Source organism: Falco cherrug, chromosome Z (genome assembly GCF_023634085.1).
Source record: "Falco cherrug isolate bFalChe1 chromosome Z, bFalChe1.pri, whole genome shotgun sequence".
Lineage (NCBI taxonomy): Eukaryota > Metazoa > Chordata > Aves > Falconiformes > Falconidae > Falco > Falco cherrug.
The window spans coordinates 16,637,365-16,654,140 of record NC_073720.1 but is presented as its reverse complement, the minus strand read 5'-3'; the positions used below and the strand labels follow the sequence as shown (position 1 = coordinate 16,654,140).

Here is a 16,776-nt window from a genome sequence, read left to right as displayed (position 1 = left end):
ACACCTCAGCTAATGGAAAAGGAAGTACTCAGCCAAGTTAGTTCTTACAGCTTTTTTTTCTTGCCTTCTGGTTTTTTTTAAGTCAAAAAGGCAACACACAGTGGGATCAACTACTCCCAGAAGTTGTCTAACCCTCTTCATTTATTAGAAAATGCTCATAGTGAAGTTGCTACAGTCAGGTGACATCAGTCATGAGTATTTTAAGGAACCATTCAAATTATAAAAAGAAATATGCATGTTTCACTATGATCCCTTTTCATTATATTATTCAACCTCAACATCCTGTTGTGGCATTTCAATCTCCTAACTCCCAGAAAGAATCTCAGACTACTTACTCAGGAAACACAACAGGAGAGAAAAGAAACAATCAGTAAAGAAAAATAATTGACTTTTTATTAGCACTTCAAAAATTACCTGATGTTCCATGGTAAAGCACAGTTTTAAAGATAACACTGGTACCTCTGAACCAACATAACAGTATGGGTTTTTTCCAAATAGAAAGGGAAAAAAGAAGCGTCCTCCCCTTATTGTTTTTGTTTTGTTTATTTAAGAAAAGCTAAGTATTACATTAGCTACTTATAAGCAGAAACATGTTGCATACTGCAGTTAGATATTTCGAGTCTGACAAGACAAGAATGAATGCTTTAGGTTTTAAAATCCCTTCAAATCCCTTTTTTGCTTAGTTGGGAGGGCAAAAGAGAGGATTATTTCCTTGTGTTCCCCCTCTTCCCATTTCCCTCCTATTTTTTGCAGACCTAAAAGTTGAATAAAATGAAATCAAGAGGCCATACACGCTACATTCAAATACAGCTGCCATGATGTTTTAAATTAAAATTTAATTGCAAGTCTTTTCCTGCAGTGTATGACATATCAATGCTTACATGATACTTTTTATTTCAAATTATATAAAAGATATTGTAAAAAGGGTAGCTTCTTTCATACATTGTTACATTTCTTAATGCATTACCTGTTCAAAGTCTTTAAGCGATCTTCACAAAAACAGAGGTAGCTAAGTAGAAATACTATGGTTTACATGAGGTCTCTATACATGGTGTAATAAAAAAAAAGTTTGTTCTATCAATCAGGATGGATTAATTTCAAGACTGACTTCCTAATAGTTTGTCTTCCTCTGATATGAATGCTTTCTAATGCAAGTAGAGCTATTCCTGTTTGGCCTTTGTCACCATAGACAGTTGCTACATCATTATGTAAAGATGATAAAGTCATTTTATTAGGCAAATATTTGAGTTCCACTCAAGTACATTTAACATAATCAAAACAAAAAAAAAATGTCATAATTATTTGCTGAAATTATTATGAGAATTTAACAGTGATTTTAATTACATTAGGGAGAAGTCAAATAATCAAAACACTGGATTAAGTTTGGTATGTTTCTGTGCTGTCCAAACAATAGCTTATTTATTTAGAAAAAAATCTAATAAACTCCAGCATCTTAAATATGTTCAAAAGTGCCTTTTCCAGCATCACAAAAATGTTAATTAAGAAAGCATCACTGAATTTTAAAGTAGCAAATACAGTTAAAAGTCTAAGTGAACATAAAATGAAAGAGTGTGGTCCAAATTCTGTGAACAGATCAGATGTATCAAGATGCTCTATCTGTGCAGAACTGGACCACATTTTTCCCCATACACTCAAAAAGGCAATGACTGGAAAAGATGGAGAACTTAGCAGCTGCTTAAAACAGTTAAGCAGTGCAAGTAAGTGTACATTTCATTGCCAGGCTTGAAAATGACTTGGTAGGTCCCTGAAATCCCCTGTTTTGTTTTAAGTAATGTAAGTGGGCACTACAAAAAAGTAGGACTGTATTTTAAAAAGAATTAGCTTTCCTAAAATGTTCCTGATTCACAGCATCCACACAATTCACAAAAGAAACAAAATATTGTTTAGAATCTCAAATCATGTAAGCAACTATATGCATCTGCTCGCATCCATTTGTAATTTTGCTTTAAGTTTTAATGAAATAAATAGTTGTTTCATCCAGCTTTGGTAAGCCAGAATACAATTTTGGCACAGTATTTTTTAGTGAATTTCCATGACAGAAGTAAAGACAGTAAGGAGGAGGAGCCAATAACTACTTAAAGATTACCACAAGTTATTAGTTCCTGCTTCTAACAGCCCAATGTTAACCTTAAAAAGCACATTTTCATTCTTTAATGTACTGCCTCATGGGAGACTTAGTCTGAAGCGCTAATGTGCCCATCCTTTCATAAAACCCTACATTTCCTAACCAAACTATATCCCCTAGATATCAATGCAGTCTTCTCCAAATACTGGCTGCATTGTAACAATAAAAGATTTTTCTAAGTCTTGTTTTCCATGACCTCTGTGACAAAACTGTAGTCACAATCATGAGTGGAATATAAATCAGTATTTAGCTTTGATACGATTCCCTGACTTTGGCCTGCAGGGCATCACAAGTCTTCTTAGCATCACCCAACAACATGGCAGTATTGGGTTTGTAGAAGATTGGATTGTCCACCGCTGCATAACCGACTCCCAAAGATCTCTTCATTACAATGACCTGCACAGAAAGAATTCATGCTTGAAACAGCAAAAACCAACCACCACGCCCACACAAAGACAACACAAAACCAGCTGCCACAAAGAAAAGGCAGAGGAAGAGAGATCCCAAACCCAAATAGTGTGCTCACTGCTACAAAAATGTATTTTTAATTTTAATATAGCAGACAAATTGATACCTGAACGAGGTTCAGAAACATGTTATTATTAAACACAGTATTGCATGTCAGATGAAGAGACTGTAGACACTACACATCCATATGCTCTTACTTTATTCCATGAAATAAAGTCAAAGCAAGATGGACACTGATGATTGTAGCATAGAAGGGTTTTAAGGTTTTTTTTTGTTTTTAATTATGTTAAGAACCCAATTCCCTGATAGCAACACAATTCAGATCAGCGTTCACATCAATACTTGGTGTAACACTCTCTGGTACTTGTCCAGACTATGACTCTGTATTACTTCATACAGGGAATTTAAATTAAGTTTTAAAAAAACCCCACAAACCTAAATACATTTCAGCCACTGTTAGCTCTTGATTGTCAAATTAGTTAACCACAGCACCTTCAGCAGAGAAATTGTGACGCTTTACCAGCTTTGACCATATACATGTTTATTTCTCAAACTGCAACACATAGCTATGCACAAAACTGATAAATGTATGTGCCCGTGTCCGAGTACTCGAATGGCTAACCAACAGAAGTACCGGGGCTACAACTGGCTTCAGAACAAGAGATCAAAGATCTCCTATCAAGGAAACTCAAGTATACGTATCTTAGGTAAGTCACTGCTGCTTTCAAAGAGCAACACTGGCAAGGACTAAAGTGTCAGATCAGTCTAGACAGGCTACACTCTCTACTCATTCATTGTTTGGGTTTTTTTTATTATTTAAGTATAATACTAATATTTTTATTTCTACCTCAACATTAAAACTGTCAAATTTCCCATAAATGCTTCAGGGTTGCAGATGTCAGCAGAATATAATTTATTCTAATCCCATTTTTAGTAAAGTGCTTTCATTGTTTTCTTCTACTGCAGTCATCATTAGTTCCACTAAAGCACTTGCTGATGATTACAAAATCATGTACAGTGCATCACACTTGCAAAATACTGACTGGTTTGTTGGATGCCTTGCAGAAAAGCTTTTCATGGAAACCATAAAAGTAGAGTATTATTATCTTATCCTACAAACCCTGTTTTTAAAAGCATGCTAACTATGGCAGGTGCTAGCACAATTCTTATAATCTCACCTGTTTGGACTTCCAGACCTCAAGAACCGGCATGCCAGCTATGATAGAGTTAGGATCTTCCTGAGCTGCTGAATTAACTGTATCATTTGCACCAATCACAAGCACCAAGTCAGTTTCTGCAGCAAGACAAAAAAGAGAAAACTAATGAAAAATTAACTGAAACCTGAACACTGAGGCTGATGTTCATTTTCATGTTAAAACTGATCTTTAAGAGGCAGAAGAACCCCTTACTCTACAAATATTTATGGGGACTTCGGTCACAAATATTTTACAAACTTATCAGGTAAATTATATGTGAGAGTCCAAGTGTCCGCCACGCACCTCCAGCAAACTGCAAGCATCCACAACCCCATTCCAAGGGAATTGTTAAATCACTGCCATACAGAAGTTAAATCCTTTGATATTTAAATGTGGTTCCATACACATCTGTGTGTATTTCATACACACATCATCACTTAACAATTTGTTTGTGCCTGGCTTTTCCTTGCTCTTTCAAAAAACCTTTTACCAGCAGCTTTCTGATTTTTAAATAAAGACATAAGAAAGCAAGAAGTTGTCTGTACAATTCTATACTGGTTTGCAAGATATGACAGTGTCAAGTACAACACCTGACCTGAAGAATTAATTGTAGTTTTCCTGTATGTAGCAGTAAGAGAGAAGAGAGAAACAGAATTTGTCATTTATTTCACAGCTATAAGCAATTAAATAAATCCAAACCAACCAAAAAAACCTGCCCTTGGTTCTGGAGGAAACATGTTTGACAAGCCTGTTTAATCTCCCTTTAATATCTACTCTCTTCTGTACTCCTTCATTCAATATTTCCCTTTGTTTTACCTGTCTATACTCTCTGCTTCTCAGTCAGGCTATTTCTTGTACTCCTCTGTGCTCACTTGCCATCAGCTGGGAGCACACTCAGGTTGCAAGAGAAAGACCTCTGCTCTCTCCAGTGGCATCACAACAGGCACAAGAGAAACTGAATAGCCTGGCTGAGATTTTCTATTTTTAAAATCGTTGTGTGATGTAACAACAGAATCAAATAAAAATTGATAAGATCAAATCCAATCTGCTGGAAACTTACAGCTTGCATGCTTACCTGGGAAGTCTTCATTGATCTCATCCATTTCCAGCACAATATCATAGGGAACACCAGCCTCTGCTAGGAGTACATTCAGCTGACCAGGCATACGGCCAGCCACAGGGTGAATACCGAACCTAACAGGAAAGGAAGTTCAACCCCATTAAGGACGACTGCACACTCTGTTTTATACAGTAAAATTGCCCCCTGTGACCTACAGGGCTGAGAAATGCTTAAGTGTAAACACACACGGGAATTAATAAAATTAAATGGTTAAACCTTAACAATATTGTAATTATTTTCCCAGTGTTGCAGAGAACTGAATGGGTGGGAAAAGGAACGAGGTCCACAGATTAGACTCCTCACCTGGAGAGCAGCTGTTCCTTTTCTGCAAAGTTAGAAGTATGACTGACATAACAGGTATGCAAAAGAATATATTCTTTTCCCAGTAAAGTTAAATAAGCTAGTAGCACATTTTCAATCTTTCCATCATAAGAAGACTCTTTAAGAAAGTTGTTGCATCTGCAAAGTGGCTTTGGAGAGCCTGATGGACTCTTCTAGTGGCAACACAGAAGGAACTCGTGGCAAAAAATGCCTAGGAATGCACCACTGTAAGATGGCCCTAGACAGCAATTTTCCACCCAGCAATGGCTTATACCAACAGGCTTTTCTTCGATTACTTTTGAAAGTAATAGGACTATTTCACCGTTCTGACTGGATACAATCATCAGCCTTAGCCATAACACACACGGTAAGCATCTGCATCCTCCTTCCAAATAATACATCTAAAAACTTTTGACAGATACCTTTGATTTGCTTTTTATGAGTAAGCCTTTTTGCTGCAAAACAACCACCCATATTAATATGCTTTGTAGGTCTCTTACATCATGGAAAAGTGAAAGCACCAAAGAATAAATGAACTGGCCACAACACAACACTCTTCATAAAAAGGCCTAAACACTGTGCAGCCTTCCTGAAGCACAAATCCACTCATAGACCTTGAAATGGTCTTGGCAAATGACCTTACTGACTCAAGTGTCTCTAAGAGAGTATGTGTGGTTACCATGGTCTAACACTCCAAGAGAAAAATCATCAGGGACTCTACTTTAAGCACAAGACAATGCTTTTCTGAATTAGGTTAAACATGCCACTTTCTTCTCATGATCGAACTTAGGAGGAGGGGAAAAAAAGGAAAAAAAAAAAAAAAAGGCAGGGGGATTGAGAAGATGCAGAGTTTAGAAGCTATACCAGTTCAAGCGTAACAATTTAAGAAATGTTTTCAGAACAGCTAAAAACCAGTTTAGATAGAATACACTGCTTATGAGTTACTAAAAGTTCAGACAGACACACACAGTAGCAGTGGGAATCTTACGGTATGAATGCAGTTCTGTAAGAGTAAAAACCTGACAAAACTCAGAACAAAGACGTTAAACTGGTCTAACTGTAACTCCCAAAGATATATTTTAATTACAAGCAAATCTACTTCTTGTGGGCAGATTGTACTCTTCTGCTCATCTACTGGCCCTGAATAAACTAGGCATATCAAAGTCTACTCTCCTATGCATTTTCTGTCTTTCCAGCCCTTGGAGCTATCGCCAAATGTCATGCTGACTCAAGCACACCAGAAATGCCTCAGGTCAATGTTGTATATGGCTGAAATTAAATGTTTAATAAGGAAGCTAACATGTACTTTGGAAGAGACATAAAATACCTATGAGAAAACTGTAAACTCTTGGATTTCTGAACAGAAATTTCTGAGCAGAAATCCAAGTCAGTCAGGAATGCAATAAAAGGACTTCTTCAGAAAGGAGGGGAAGACTGATAAATCAGCTCTGCATGACAGACAGACTATCACATATTTCTATTTTCAACTCCACTGCAATGGAAGTGGATAACGCAGCACTGATGGTCCACAAGTCACAGTCCAATCATCACAGATCACTTGTGAATTTAACACTCTGCAAAAACATCCTTAAAAGGGCAACCGAGCACTCCAGCAGCAAGACAGCATTAAGACAATGCAAAGATGGGACAATGGGTAACTCCAGCAACAAAATTAAGGACATATGATTAATCCACATAATACCAGATATACTACAATTTTAAGCTCTAGGTCAAACAGCAGGATAAACGCTAGCTTTAAAAATAAATACTTTTAAAGAAACAAAGAGAATAGATTGTATTTGGCTAGTAAATTTTTGGGATCCTGTTGCAAAGGACAATACCTAGAATCAGAAAAAGGTGAGCAAATTACAGGACAAGACATTAACAGCTTATGTTTCACACCACTCAGTAATATAAACCATGTGTAGTACTGCAGCTAGTCTTCAAGTGTACCAAATTCAATCACTTGCAGTACAGTAAGAGAACTTTTATTCTGAAGTATACTTGAGAAAACCCATCACTACTCTGGCAGTGAAAATAGATTTTCCAACAAAATTCTCTTTTGTTTCTAATAAAATTATTTGAGCATCTTTTCAACCAAAGCTACTTTGGCAATACACAAAACAAAATACTTGTGAGGTTTCTATTAAATACTATATACACATACAATATTATTTCAAGGGCTGGAAAGCCAAAATTTAAGCTGCCAAGAGAATTAATGTCACCTTTGGCTCTTGCCAGGAATGGTGAAGTCAAAGAAAGAAGAAAATAAAGGGGATAATTATCTTTGTTCAGGAAGAGTCATGGCATGAACCATCAGCAGCTGGAGACTTCTGACAGACTCTGCTTGAAACCACATACTGCATACTCACAAAGTTTGAGAAAGCTGCTCAGACAAAAGCTTTTTGGATAAATACTGAAGTGACTCCCAGAGGTCTGCTTCTAAGAGCCTGTTAACCAAATATGACAGTAACCAGCCAGTACCTCTTGAAACTGGATGTGCAAGTGTGTCAAAAAGAATCATTAAAAATACGTGCTTATCTTCGTTATTTCACAAGATAAATTCTATATGCATCTGGAGAAAAATTAACCTGTCCAATAGAAAGCAGAATTCAGGTAAGCACTGAAACAGTGACAGCCAAAATCCTTGATGGCTCACAACACGTCTAATAAAAGCTGCCTATCTTGCTTCTGACTCGCAACAGCAGCAGTTCGTCAAAGCTATGTGCATTGTGCGTTATGGCAGAAACATTGTCATGTATGCTCTCCCAGATGTTCAAAATATGAACCTCATTCATATTCAAAAACTGAACACACATACAACTGTAAGAGACATGTTTCATGGAAAAAAAATGTTCTAAAGTGAAAAACTGACAAGTTTATTTGGTATATTTTTAATATCGGCACTCCCTTATGTTGGTTGGTTTGTTTTTAAATCAAGCCAGAAATCTCACAGTCTTTGGCTTTCTGTTTACATAACATCAAGTTTTCAGTCTACATATACTTTACTCATAACAAAGATTCACAATCATACTGTGTCTGACTTGAAACATTATTCTGGTAATTCACTGAAACACAGAATTCACCAGGAAATTTTTCTCTTGACCCTGACCATGTAATGTAGGGCTGGCTTATCATGCCCAGCTGTCATGTAACTGAAGTGAGCGTACACCTCCTTGCTGCTAAGCTTCACACCTGAACAGCAATAGTACTAGGCAACGATATCCAGCCTCTTTAACCAGCTTCTTTTGGATACTTTCTAGTTTTAGAAAGGCAACACAGCACACTGAAAAATGAGTTTATATTTTGAACCTTTTTGTGTAATACAAAGAGTCCAACATTTTATTTTAAATTTAGACTAAATATCTAAAACTCCTGACATACACATCCTATCTAGGACAGCATTTTCCACATCGAGTGCGCTTAAATTCAGGGGGTAAAAAAGTTAAAGCAGTTGTCTTTTTCATACCGCCACAGTCAATACTATTTCATTAAAAAAAAATCACCAGAAAATCTCAAAATGGAAATTACTTTTTATACAGTCCATAAAGTCAGCATCTATCATTACTATAACTGGCCAGATGATGTGCTTGTAATGAATACTGAACGAGCTAGCATCTACATAACTCAATGCAGAAGTGTGTCACAATCACTTCATCTATGTAAAGATAGGATTCCTGACATTACGCCAAAGCTGGACAGAGTGACGTAAGTAACATTTGGCTGGTGCCTAATTTAGCTTACTCAACACTTTCAACATTGTATATACAGAGAATAATTTGCCCAAGGGTTTTGCCTCACCTCCTCCCAGCCACATTCACTTTATTTCTGTTTTGACACCTCTCCACCTCTGTTTCCAGTACAAACAATAATCTGTTACTCAAGATTAACGGGGGGGGGGGGAACACCAAACAACTAGATGAACTGCGTAGTACATCATTCAGATATTCCACAGCTTGAATCCTGCCATATAACAACAGCTGCAGTGTAGCATGACTTGTACCACAGTATAATGCTCTCATCACACATTACAGATGACTATGTAGATTATTAGCTTCAAAGGACATAGCTACCTTAGGCTTGGTGTCATGTCTGAGGCAACCTATCCCCAGAAACAGTACTTCAGCACAGACTAAGCTCAGGGGTTCTGCTGGGGGCAGGTCAGTTTAACTGAATTAAATTAGTTCAATTAAGCACACTTAAGTAAGTATTGGTAACTACTTCCATCCACTATGGTTTATCACAGCAAGGGCAAGATCCAAATATATGGTATGGACCTTAGCTCAATGCAATAACCCTCCCAAGAATCCAACTGCAAGGAAGAAAGAAGTGTCTGCTTCCATAAAGCATCGCAAACTAAGGTCGCCCAGAGCTCAGCTGGCCCATATGGAACCAATGGCATACCTATAATAGACCCCCAGGAGCATATAGCTATAGCTGCCTCCTTGCAGCAGCAAATCAGATACAGCAAGGTTTGCTAGCTCTCCCTGGCTACACCAAGACAGCACTTGAGCTAACAGAACTGTTGGACTCCATCTGTCCCTCCATCTGCATCATTAGTAATTCAGAACCCACACAGTTAATCTGACTAGAAAAAACAAATGAAGAACTGACACACATGTAGACACTTAGTGTCTTCCTAGTAAGTGCACTTCAGTGTCCTAGCAACTTGCATTAACACATGTTGTTCCTATGCTGCCATTCAGCAGTGACAGTAATTTCTATTTTATACACACCAGAGCCAAGCAGTATGTTAAGACTGGCTGGGAGAGTATCTTAACAGCTCATCCTTTAAATTCTTCTAGATTTTCTTGTAAAGCAACAAAGATTGGTAAAGTTAATCTGTTTTATTTATTAATTTGTACATAAATGTATAAATGGCACCCATTCACATGCTCTGTTACTCATAAGCAATTAGAACAATGGAGATAAAAAAACCCAAAACCCTAAAAACATCTGATTAGAGCTCTGCCATAAAGGTAGCAACAAAAAAAAAAAAAAAAAATTCAGGTCCAACACTAAATCTATGCTGTCACATTTTCAAAAACTCGTGCTTCCATGTGCTCAAAAGTAATTAAGATTCTCTAACATCAGAAGACAGAAATCTAAGACTTTTGCACCTCAAATCCTGTGTTCAGTTTTGGGCCCCTCACTTCAAGAGGGACGCAGAGGGGCTGCAGCGTGTCCAAAGAAGGGCAGTGCAGCTGGTGAAGGGTCCAGAGCACAACTCTTACGAGGAGCGGCTGAGGGAACGGGGGTGTTTGGCCTGGAGGAGACTCAGGGGGGGCCTTTACCACTCGTATTTACAACTGCCTGACAGGAGGCTGTGGGCACCTGGGGCTTGGTCACTTCTCCCAGATAACAAGCAACAAGACAACAGGAAACAGCCTCAAGTTATACCAGGGGAGGCTTAGATTGGGTATTAGGAAAAGTTTCTTCACTGAAAGGTTGGTCATGCATTGGAACAGGCTGCCCAGGGAGGTGGTGGAATCACCATCCCTGGAGGTGTTTAAAAAAAATGTGTAGATGTGCTGCTTAGGGACACTGTTTAGCGGTGGACTTGGCAGCCCTGGGTTAACAGTTGGACTTCATCTTAAAGGGTTTTTTCCAACCTAAATAATCTACGATTCTAAGACATCCACCCATAAAAATGAGGTTAAAAAACCCCAAACCAAAACACTAGCATCTTAGTAACTAATTTGAAAGGCTGTTAAAGAGGCAATTTGCATTTCTCTCAACTATGAGTTACGAGAAAAGCAGCATATTTAATTATGAGTTAGGTTTAGAAACTCTATACAAAGCACAATTTTAAGAGTCCTTTCACCTGCAATACATTCTTCTTAGCAAGAATTTTTTACTACACAAAAAAAGCCCCTCATTGTTAGAAAAAGTCTCAGGAAAGTCATACTGTGGCAAAACAGTTAACTAGACATGGACACAAACAGCGTCAATTACTCATGCACCTATGGGAATATATACAGTTAACAGTACTATAATGACACAGAATCGTTATATATCTACATATAAGATTACGATGGAATATAATTTAATTATGTAAAAGAACTCAGAATTTCACAACTAGGGGCCTACAAACAACACAGCATGTCACCAAGGAACTTTGGTGAGATCTTTCAACAATTTCCTCAGTTGTAACTCTGCAGAAATACACCAGTTGCAGAACAGGCATTTCCTCCCCAAGGCCAATGGATTCTGGGGACTACAGGATTCAGCCTATGAGTAGTTTTGCTGTTCTACCCATCCCTCACACGGGAAAACTATAACAAAGGCTCAGCAATACCCAGCTTTCTATGTGATCCTGCTAATGCATTAAAGATGTATTCTGCTGCAAAACTATCTCAAGTAAGCAATGATGTTAGCTATGCAATTTAATAACTAAAAGAGTCTGAAGTTTCCAAACTCTCCCATATTTCTAAATTTAAACCTAGTCAAAGGTTATGCATCATGTTATATAATCTGTGCACTTCACTGAGAATGTTATGGCTATAGGCAAAGTAAATGAAAACAACAGCTCCTCTGGATCAATCGTGAGTCATGAGGCAAAAAAAACCCATAAGACAGATGCAATTTTCCTTGGCACAGCATGGGCATTACAAATTGATGACAATAGTATGTCCATGCTGGCACCCCTCCACAGAGGATGTGTGAGTGTCACTACATCTGGATGGTGACCGTACTAGGGTCCCGAGGCACTCCAGGCCAACTGAAACCAGAGGGACAGCAGCTGCACTTAATGAACACCGTGGGAGCTCCACAAAGTGATGAAAGGCCTGAATTACCACAAACTGTAAATACAGATTTATTTCATTAAATACTAGGTAACCACTGCAGTGATCCTTTCCTGAAATCGACTCATTTCAAGTATAAGCCAGTTATTTCAAGGATTCATTCACATTTCTCCCTTGCAAAGCCAACATAAAAGGCAAACCCATTAATTCTCATTTCACTAAGGCTGATAAAAAACATAAAGCTCACCCCCACAGAAGTGCTGAAAGGAAAGCCAAAAGCATGTGACACTCGTTGCATTAGCCAAGAAAGGTTCTGTTGTCGCACAGCTAATGGGTCTTCAAAACTTTTAATGCCATTTGGACACACACAGAGCTTTTGCTAAACACAGAAGTAAGGTGTGAAGAGAACTGCTCCAGGAAGCAGATATACCAGCACACACACTCATTTTTCATGTATGCATGAACAAATACATTGATAAAGCAATTTTATATGCAAAATTGCAATGTTCTGCGTTAACACTAACAAGTAATTGCCTATAAACCCTACAGTAACCCTGCTGTTATCCATCACAACACCTGCTGTAAAACACTGCAAAAACTTGCCCATGAACTTTTAGTAAGCTTAGAAAAATATTGCAAGAAAAAAAAAACCAAAACCAAAATACACTGATTGCTAGAATACTGAGTCCCAAGGAACGTTACCACCCAATTGAAATAAACACATGGAAATCAGAGAATGAGTTTGGCTAACCAGCATCTGTCAAAATGAAAACCAAGCCTTGACTAATTTTAAAGTATTAAGTTACCATAATTGGAAAATAGTTTCCCAAACAATCAGCAAGGCAGGCATAATGTCAGCTTTCCAGTACTTTCAATATCTGTAAGGCCTAAGAAAAATTGAAGGAGGAAATGACTTTTGGCCAATACTGGCACCTAAGAATTATCTCTGCTTTTTGAAGCAGCACTCCAGAATAAATCCATGGGACTGGCCACATGCACTCCAATAATGCTTCCATGAAGTAATCAAATAAGTCTAATAGTGGCCTTGCTTCCAATAGCAAAAAACTACAGGAACCCAGTAAGTGCAGGTTTAAGTTACTTAATGGATTGGATTATCACAACAGGAGAGGATCAGAGCTGCAATTCTTCACCCTCCAGAAGAGAAGGCTCAAGGGAATCTTATCAGTGTGTATAAATACTGATGGAGGGGAGTAAAGATGACAGAGCCAGGTTCTTCTCACTGGTATCCAGTGAAGAGACAAGAAGCAACGGTCATAAACTGAAACACAGGAAAAACCTGTTTTACTCTGAACATTGGAACAGATTGCCCAGAAGGCTTCAAGTCTTCATCTCTGGGGGACTAGGTATTCAAAATCCAACTGGACAAGATCCTAAGCAAACTTCTCCAGCTGACTCTAGTTTGAGCAAGGGGGCTAGCTGAACCAGACAATCTCCACAGATCTCTTGAACTTCAACCACTCTGGAATTCTGTGAAGATTCAAGTTACATCAAAACAGTGACAGACGTTTAAACCCTCCGACCTTCCTGTGTTCACTAACTACTTTCTGAACAAATCAGACTGTAGAAACTTTCAAAGCATGGCATGAAAGAAGATACCACAACCTTAACGCTTGTAAGAGGCAAAGGGCTATCTGTGGTAGCTAAAGTCCTGCTGGTAATGTTAAGATCACATGGACTGACTTACGAGGATTGCAAGGAATGTAACAGGCATAAGATCTACTTTTAACAGAGACACTATATGCAGTCCAGAAACAGGAGCTCTTGAGCATCTGCAAGACACTTCTCATCAATGCACACTGAATGTCTTCAGCTATTCCAGCTGCAGGAGGGGTTAGCAGAAGAGTGAACAGGCAAGGTAAACTGTGGATTCCTAACCTAAGGACACCTAATATTATAGTGTGGTTAATTCTTCTCAGTATTGTTTAAAACATGTCAATCAGAATTAGATGTTACTGTCTGTATATTTTGGGGTTTATATATATAAAAATGTTTCTGTGTAGTAGTAAGCATCACTTCTATCCATGCAAGTCAGTTATCCCAGGAAAGAAGAAAGTCCCATGTTCACGGTGCAGAGGCTGCTACCCAATCCGATCTACCCTTCTACTTCATACCAGACTGACCGCAGCAAACACTTCTCCATACTGCAAGGGGCTTCTCATTTTCTGTGTAGGATCTTCACACTATTCCCACTGCAAACCTTTAACTACTCCCCAAGCAGACGAGTCCATTTCCCTAGGAAATCAGGACTTAGAAAAAAAAATAAAGCTATTTTAGCCTAGTAAACAATCCCCATTAATGGAGGTTTCTCTAGTAGGCAATTCAAGGCACTTATGTTAGGCCTGTGCTCTCTCCCTGTTGACTACAAGCGTAACGAGTAACTGTTCTTCCTGCACTGAAGTCTGCTCTTGTGATTACTCCTCACGGTAACGTATTTCCACAAACGGTTGCTTTCATAGAGCTCTCCAAGCTCCCCACCTTTAGAAAAGGCTTCTAACTGTTCCCTTGAACACAATACGAAAAGCTACAATAGTTTTATTTTTACAAAAAACTTCCTGCTTGTTTTGTACAAAAACACTACTACATCAAAAAGGCAGAGCATACATACCTAAAGGAGCTAACTTACCTTCCAAGAAAGTAAGATTTTATTGCTACAATAAAGTATGACATTTTAAAGCCATTCTTTTTAACTGAACTTCAGCATGACATAAAACAAAACAAAACCAAACAAAAAAAACCAAAAACCTATTCTCCAGCTGCTGGGGTTACCTCCAAAAGCCAATTTTAAGAAGAATGTAAGAAAGTAAGGGATCTTTTACACTAAAGCATAAAATTTCTAGATATTCAGCTACAGGTTAATAAAACTACAGCATTCCTCCGGCTACTATTTCTGCAAGAAAGAGGTCAACATAATCATGACTGCTGAAAGAAAAATGAGACCAAAACAAACACTTGTAGGAGATTTTAATGGAATGGGGGGGGGGGGGGGGGGGGGGGGGGGGGAAGACAAAAACCTGGAATACTTTTCATCAAGGCAAGTACTTACCTGACATTTTTCCCTTGTTCTCTCAACATCTTCACCAAATCAGCTATGGGGTACTGAGCTTTTGCTGCACATAAGCCATAACCTGAAAGAATTTCCAAGTTTTAAACTATTTTTCTGTTTCGGTGCAGACAGAACAGTTACACACCAACAGAAGCTCTCATAAATAAAAATAAACAAAAAAAAATTATAAATATATATACACATACACACATCCCTCTGATACTCTCACATTCACAGCCTAACCACTTTATCTCTTCTTTTTGGTCTCCTGGCCACTAATAATGTAGTTGTTTGACCAGCCAAACTACACAAGCAACTTATTTCAGCTTCACAAAATACATGTTCCTTTTTTAAAAAAGGACGTTTCAGACACTGAAAAATTGATAAAGAGGCTACTGTCAGGTTGCTTCACCACCATTATCCTCAACAAAATTATGCATAATGCAAATCTAGTAGTTGAATATGACTTTTAGCAGCAAATACTCTTTTCAGTCTTTCTGTCTGAATTAATTCATCACAGCAACAATGTCCAGGAAGAAAAAGGAAAGTATAAATTATTAATGGTGTCCTCAAGGTCTGACCACAGCAGTAAGAGGAAAACTCCTTGAAGATGTTTGCAAACTTTGTTGGAAACAAAGGTAACTTCCCAAATTAGAACTCCACCTCACTGATGTTTTTCCCTTGAGCTAAAGCAAAATAAAAGACGACTTTGGTTTTTAGCCACCTTCTCATTCCAACAGTAAAATTAAATTTAACACAATAGCTGTAGCATTCAGTTGAAGGAAAGCAAGTCTCGAGCTATTCCCTACCTTACCTCTCTTAACAGGGAATGTGCTATCAAACCGTATGAGCCTACAGCCAACGTAACAGTTTCAGAAAACTCAGGGGTTTGGTTTTTAGGGTTTTTTCTACTTTATTTCCAGTATATATGGTAAACTAACTAAGTTTTACATGGGTTTCTGGCAAATTTTTTTAATAAAACAATGCAGCATCAAGCAAGTAGATGAGAAGTGTAAATAAAATCCTCTCTTTCAGTAACTTAACAGACAGGTGTTTTGGTATCGATACCACTGGTATTGTGGTAGTGCTTGGTAACTCACACCACAACAGCTGCACACAAAATTCACTGTAAATAAAATTTACAAAAGACAGCCTTTGTGCTGAAGAATTTAAAATCTAAAAAAATACGATGAATTCTGAAGAGACATACACAAGGAAAAATAAAGTGGCATACACATGTCTACACAGAGGAATGACAACTGACCTGGGAACAAAAACAGATTCTACAGACCCAGTCAATATTTGACATACTGAGATGCTGCAGCTGCAAGTCAGGCTACAGTTTTTTAGTTTGGGTTTTTGTTTGTTGGTTGTTTTGGTTTTTTAATAATACATCATCTAAACATCTTGCTGTAGGAAGTCAAAGAGTGTCTTACCTGGAGTAATAATAATGTTATTTGCTTCTTTTATCATTTCAATTGCATTGTCCACATTGATTTCTGTGTGGGTTCCGGTAATTTCCATGGGCTTCCCACCAGCTGTTGATGTGGTGCCATACCCCCCTAGAATCACATTTGCAAGGGAACGGTTCATAGCCTGAAAGGCAAGAGGGTTTGATCAGCTAAAGATGAAATAAAAACAATAAAGGAAAGAAAATGACCACACAGAAAACTTACGAAAATATTACAGCCTTCCTGACAATAGTTTTTATCTGC

The 16,776-nt window shown here is 38.0% G+C and overlaps 1 protein-coding gene across 3 annotated transcripts in view; it reads right to left on the bottom strand.

Moving 5' to 3' along the window:
* Positions 1-371: 371 nt before the first annotated feature.
* Positions 372-16,776, bottom strand: part of NNT (nicotinamide nucleotide transhydrogenase) — a 46,988-nt gene continuing 30,583 nt past the window's right edge. For all 3 annotated transcript variants that reach the window (XM_055698321.1, XM_055698323.1, XM_055698322.1), the window contains exons 18-22: positions 16,498-16,657; positions 15,062-15,143; positions 4,886-5,004; positions 3,793-3,908; positions 372-2,542 (exon numbers count right to left, since the gene is read on the bottom strand). In XM_055698321.1, the coding sequence (XP_055554296.1) occupies positions 2,393-2,542; positions 3,793-3,908; positions 4,886-5,004; positions 15,062-15,143; positions 16,498-16,657 (627 nt within the window). In that variant the 3' untranslated portion in view covers positions 372-2,392. The remainder of the gene's footprint in view (positions 2,543-3,792; positions 3,909-4,885; positions 5,005-15,061; positions 15,144-16,497; positions 16,658-16,776) is intronic.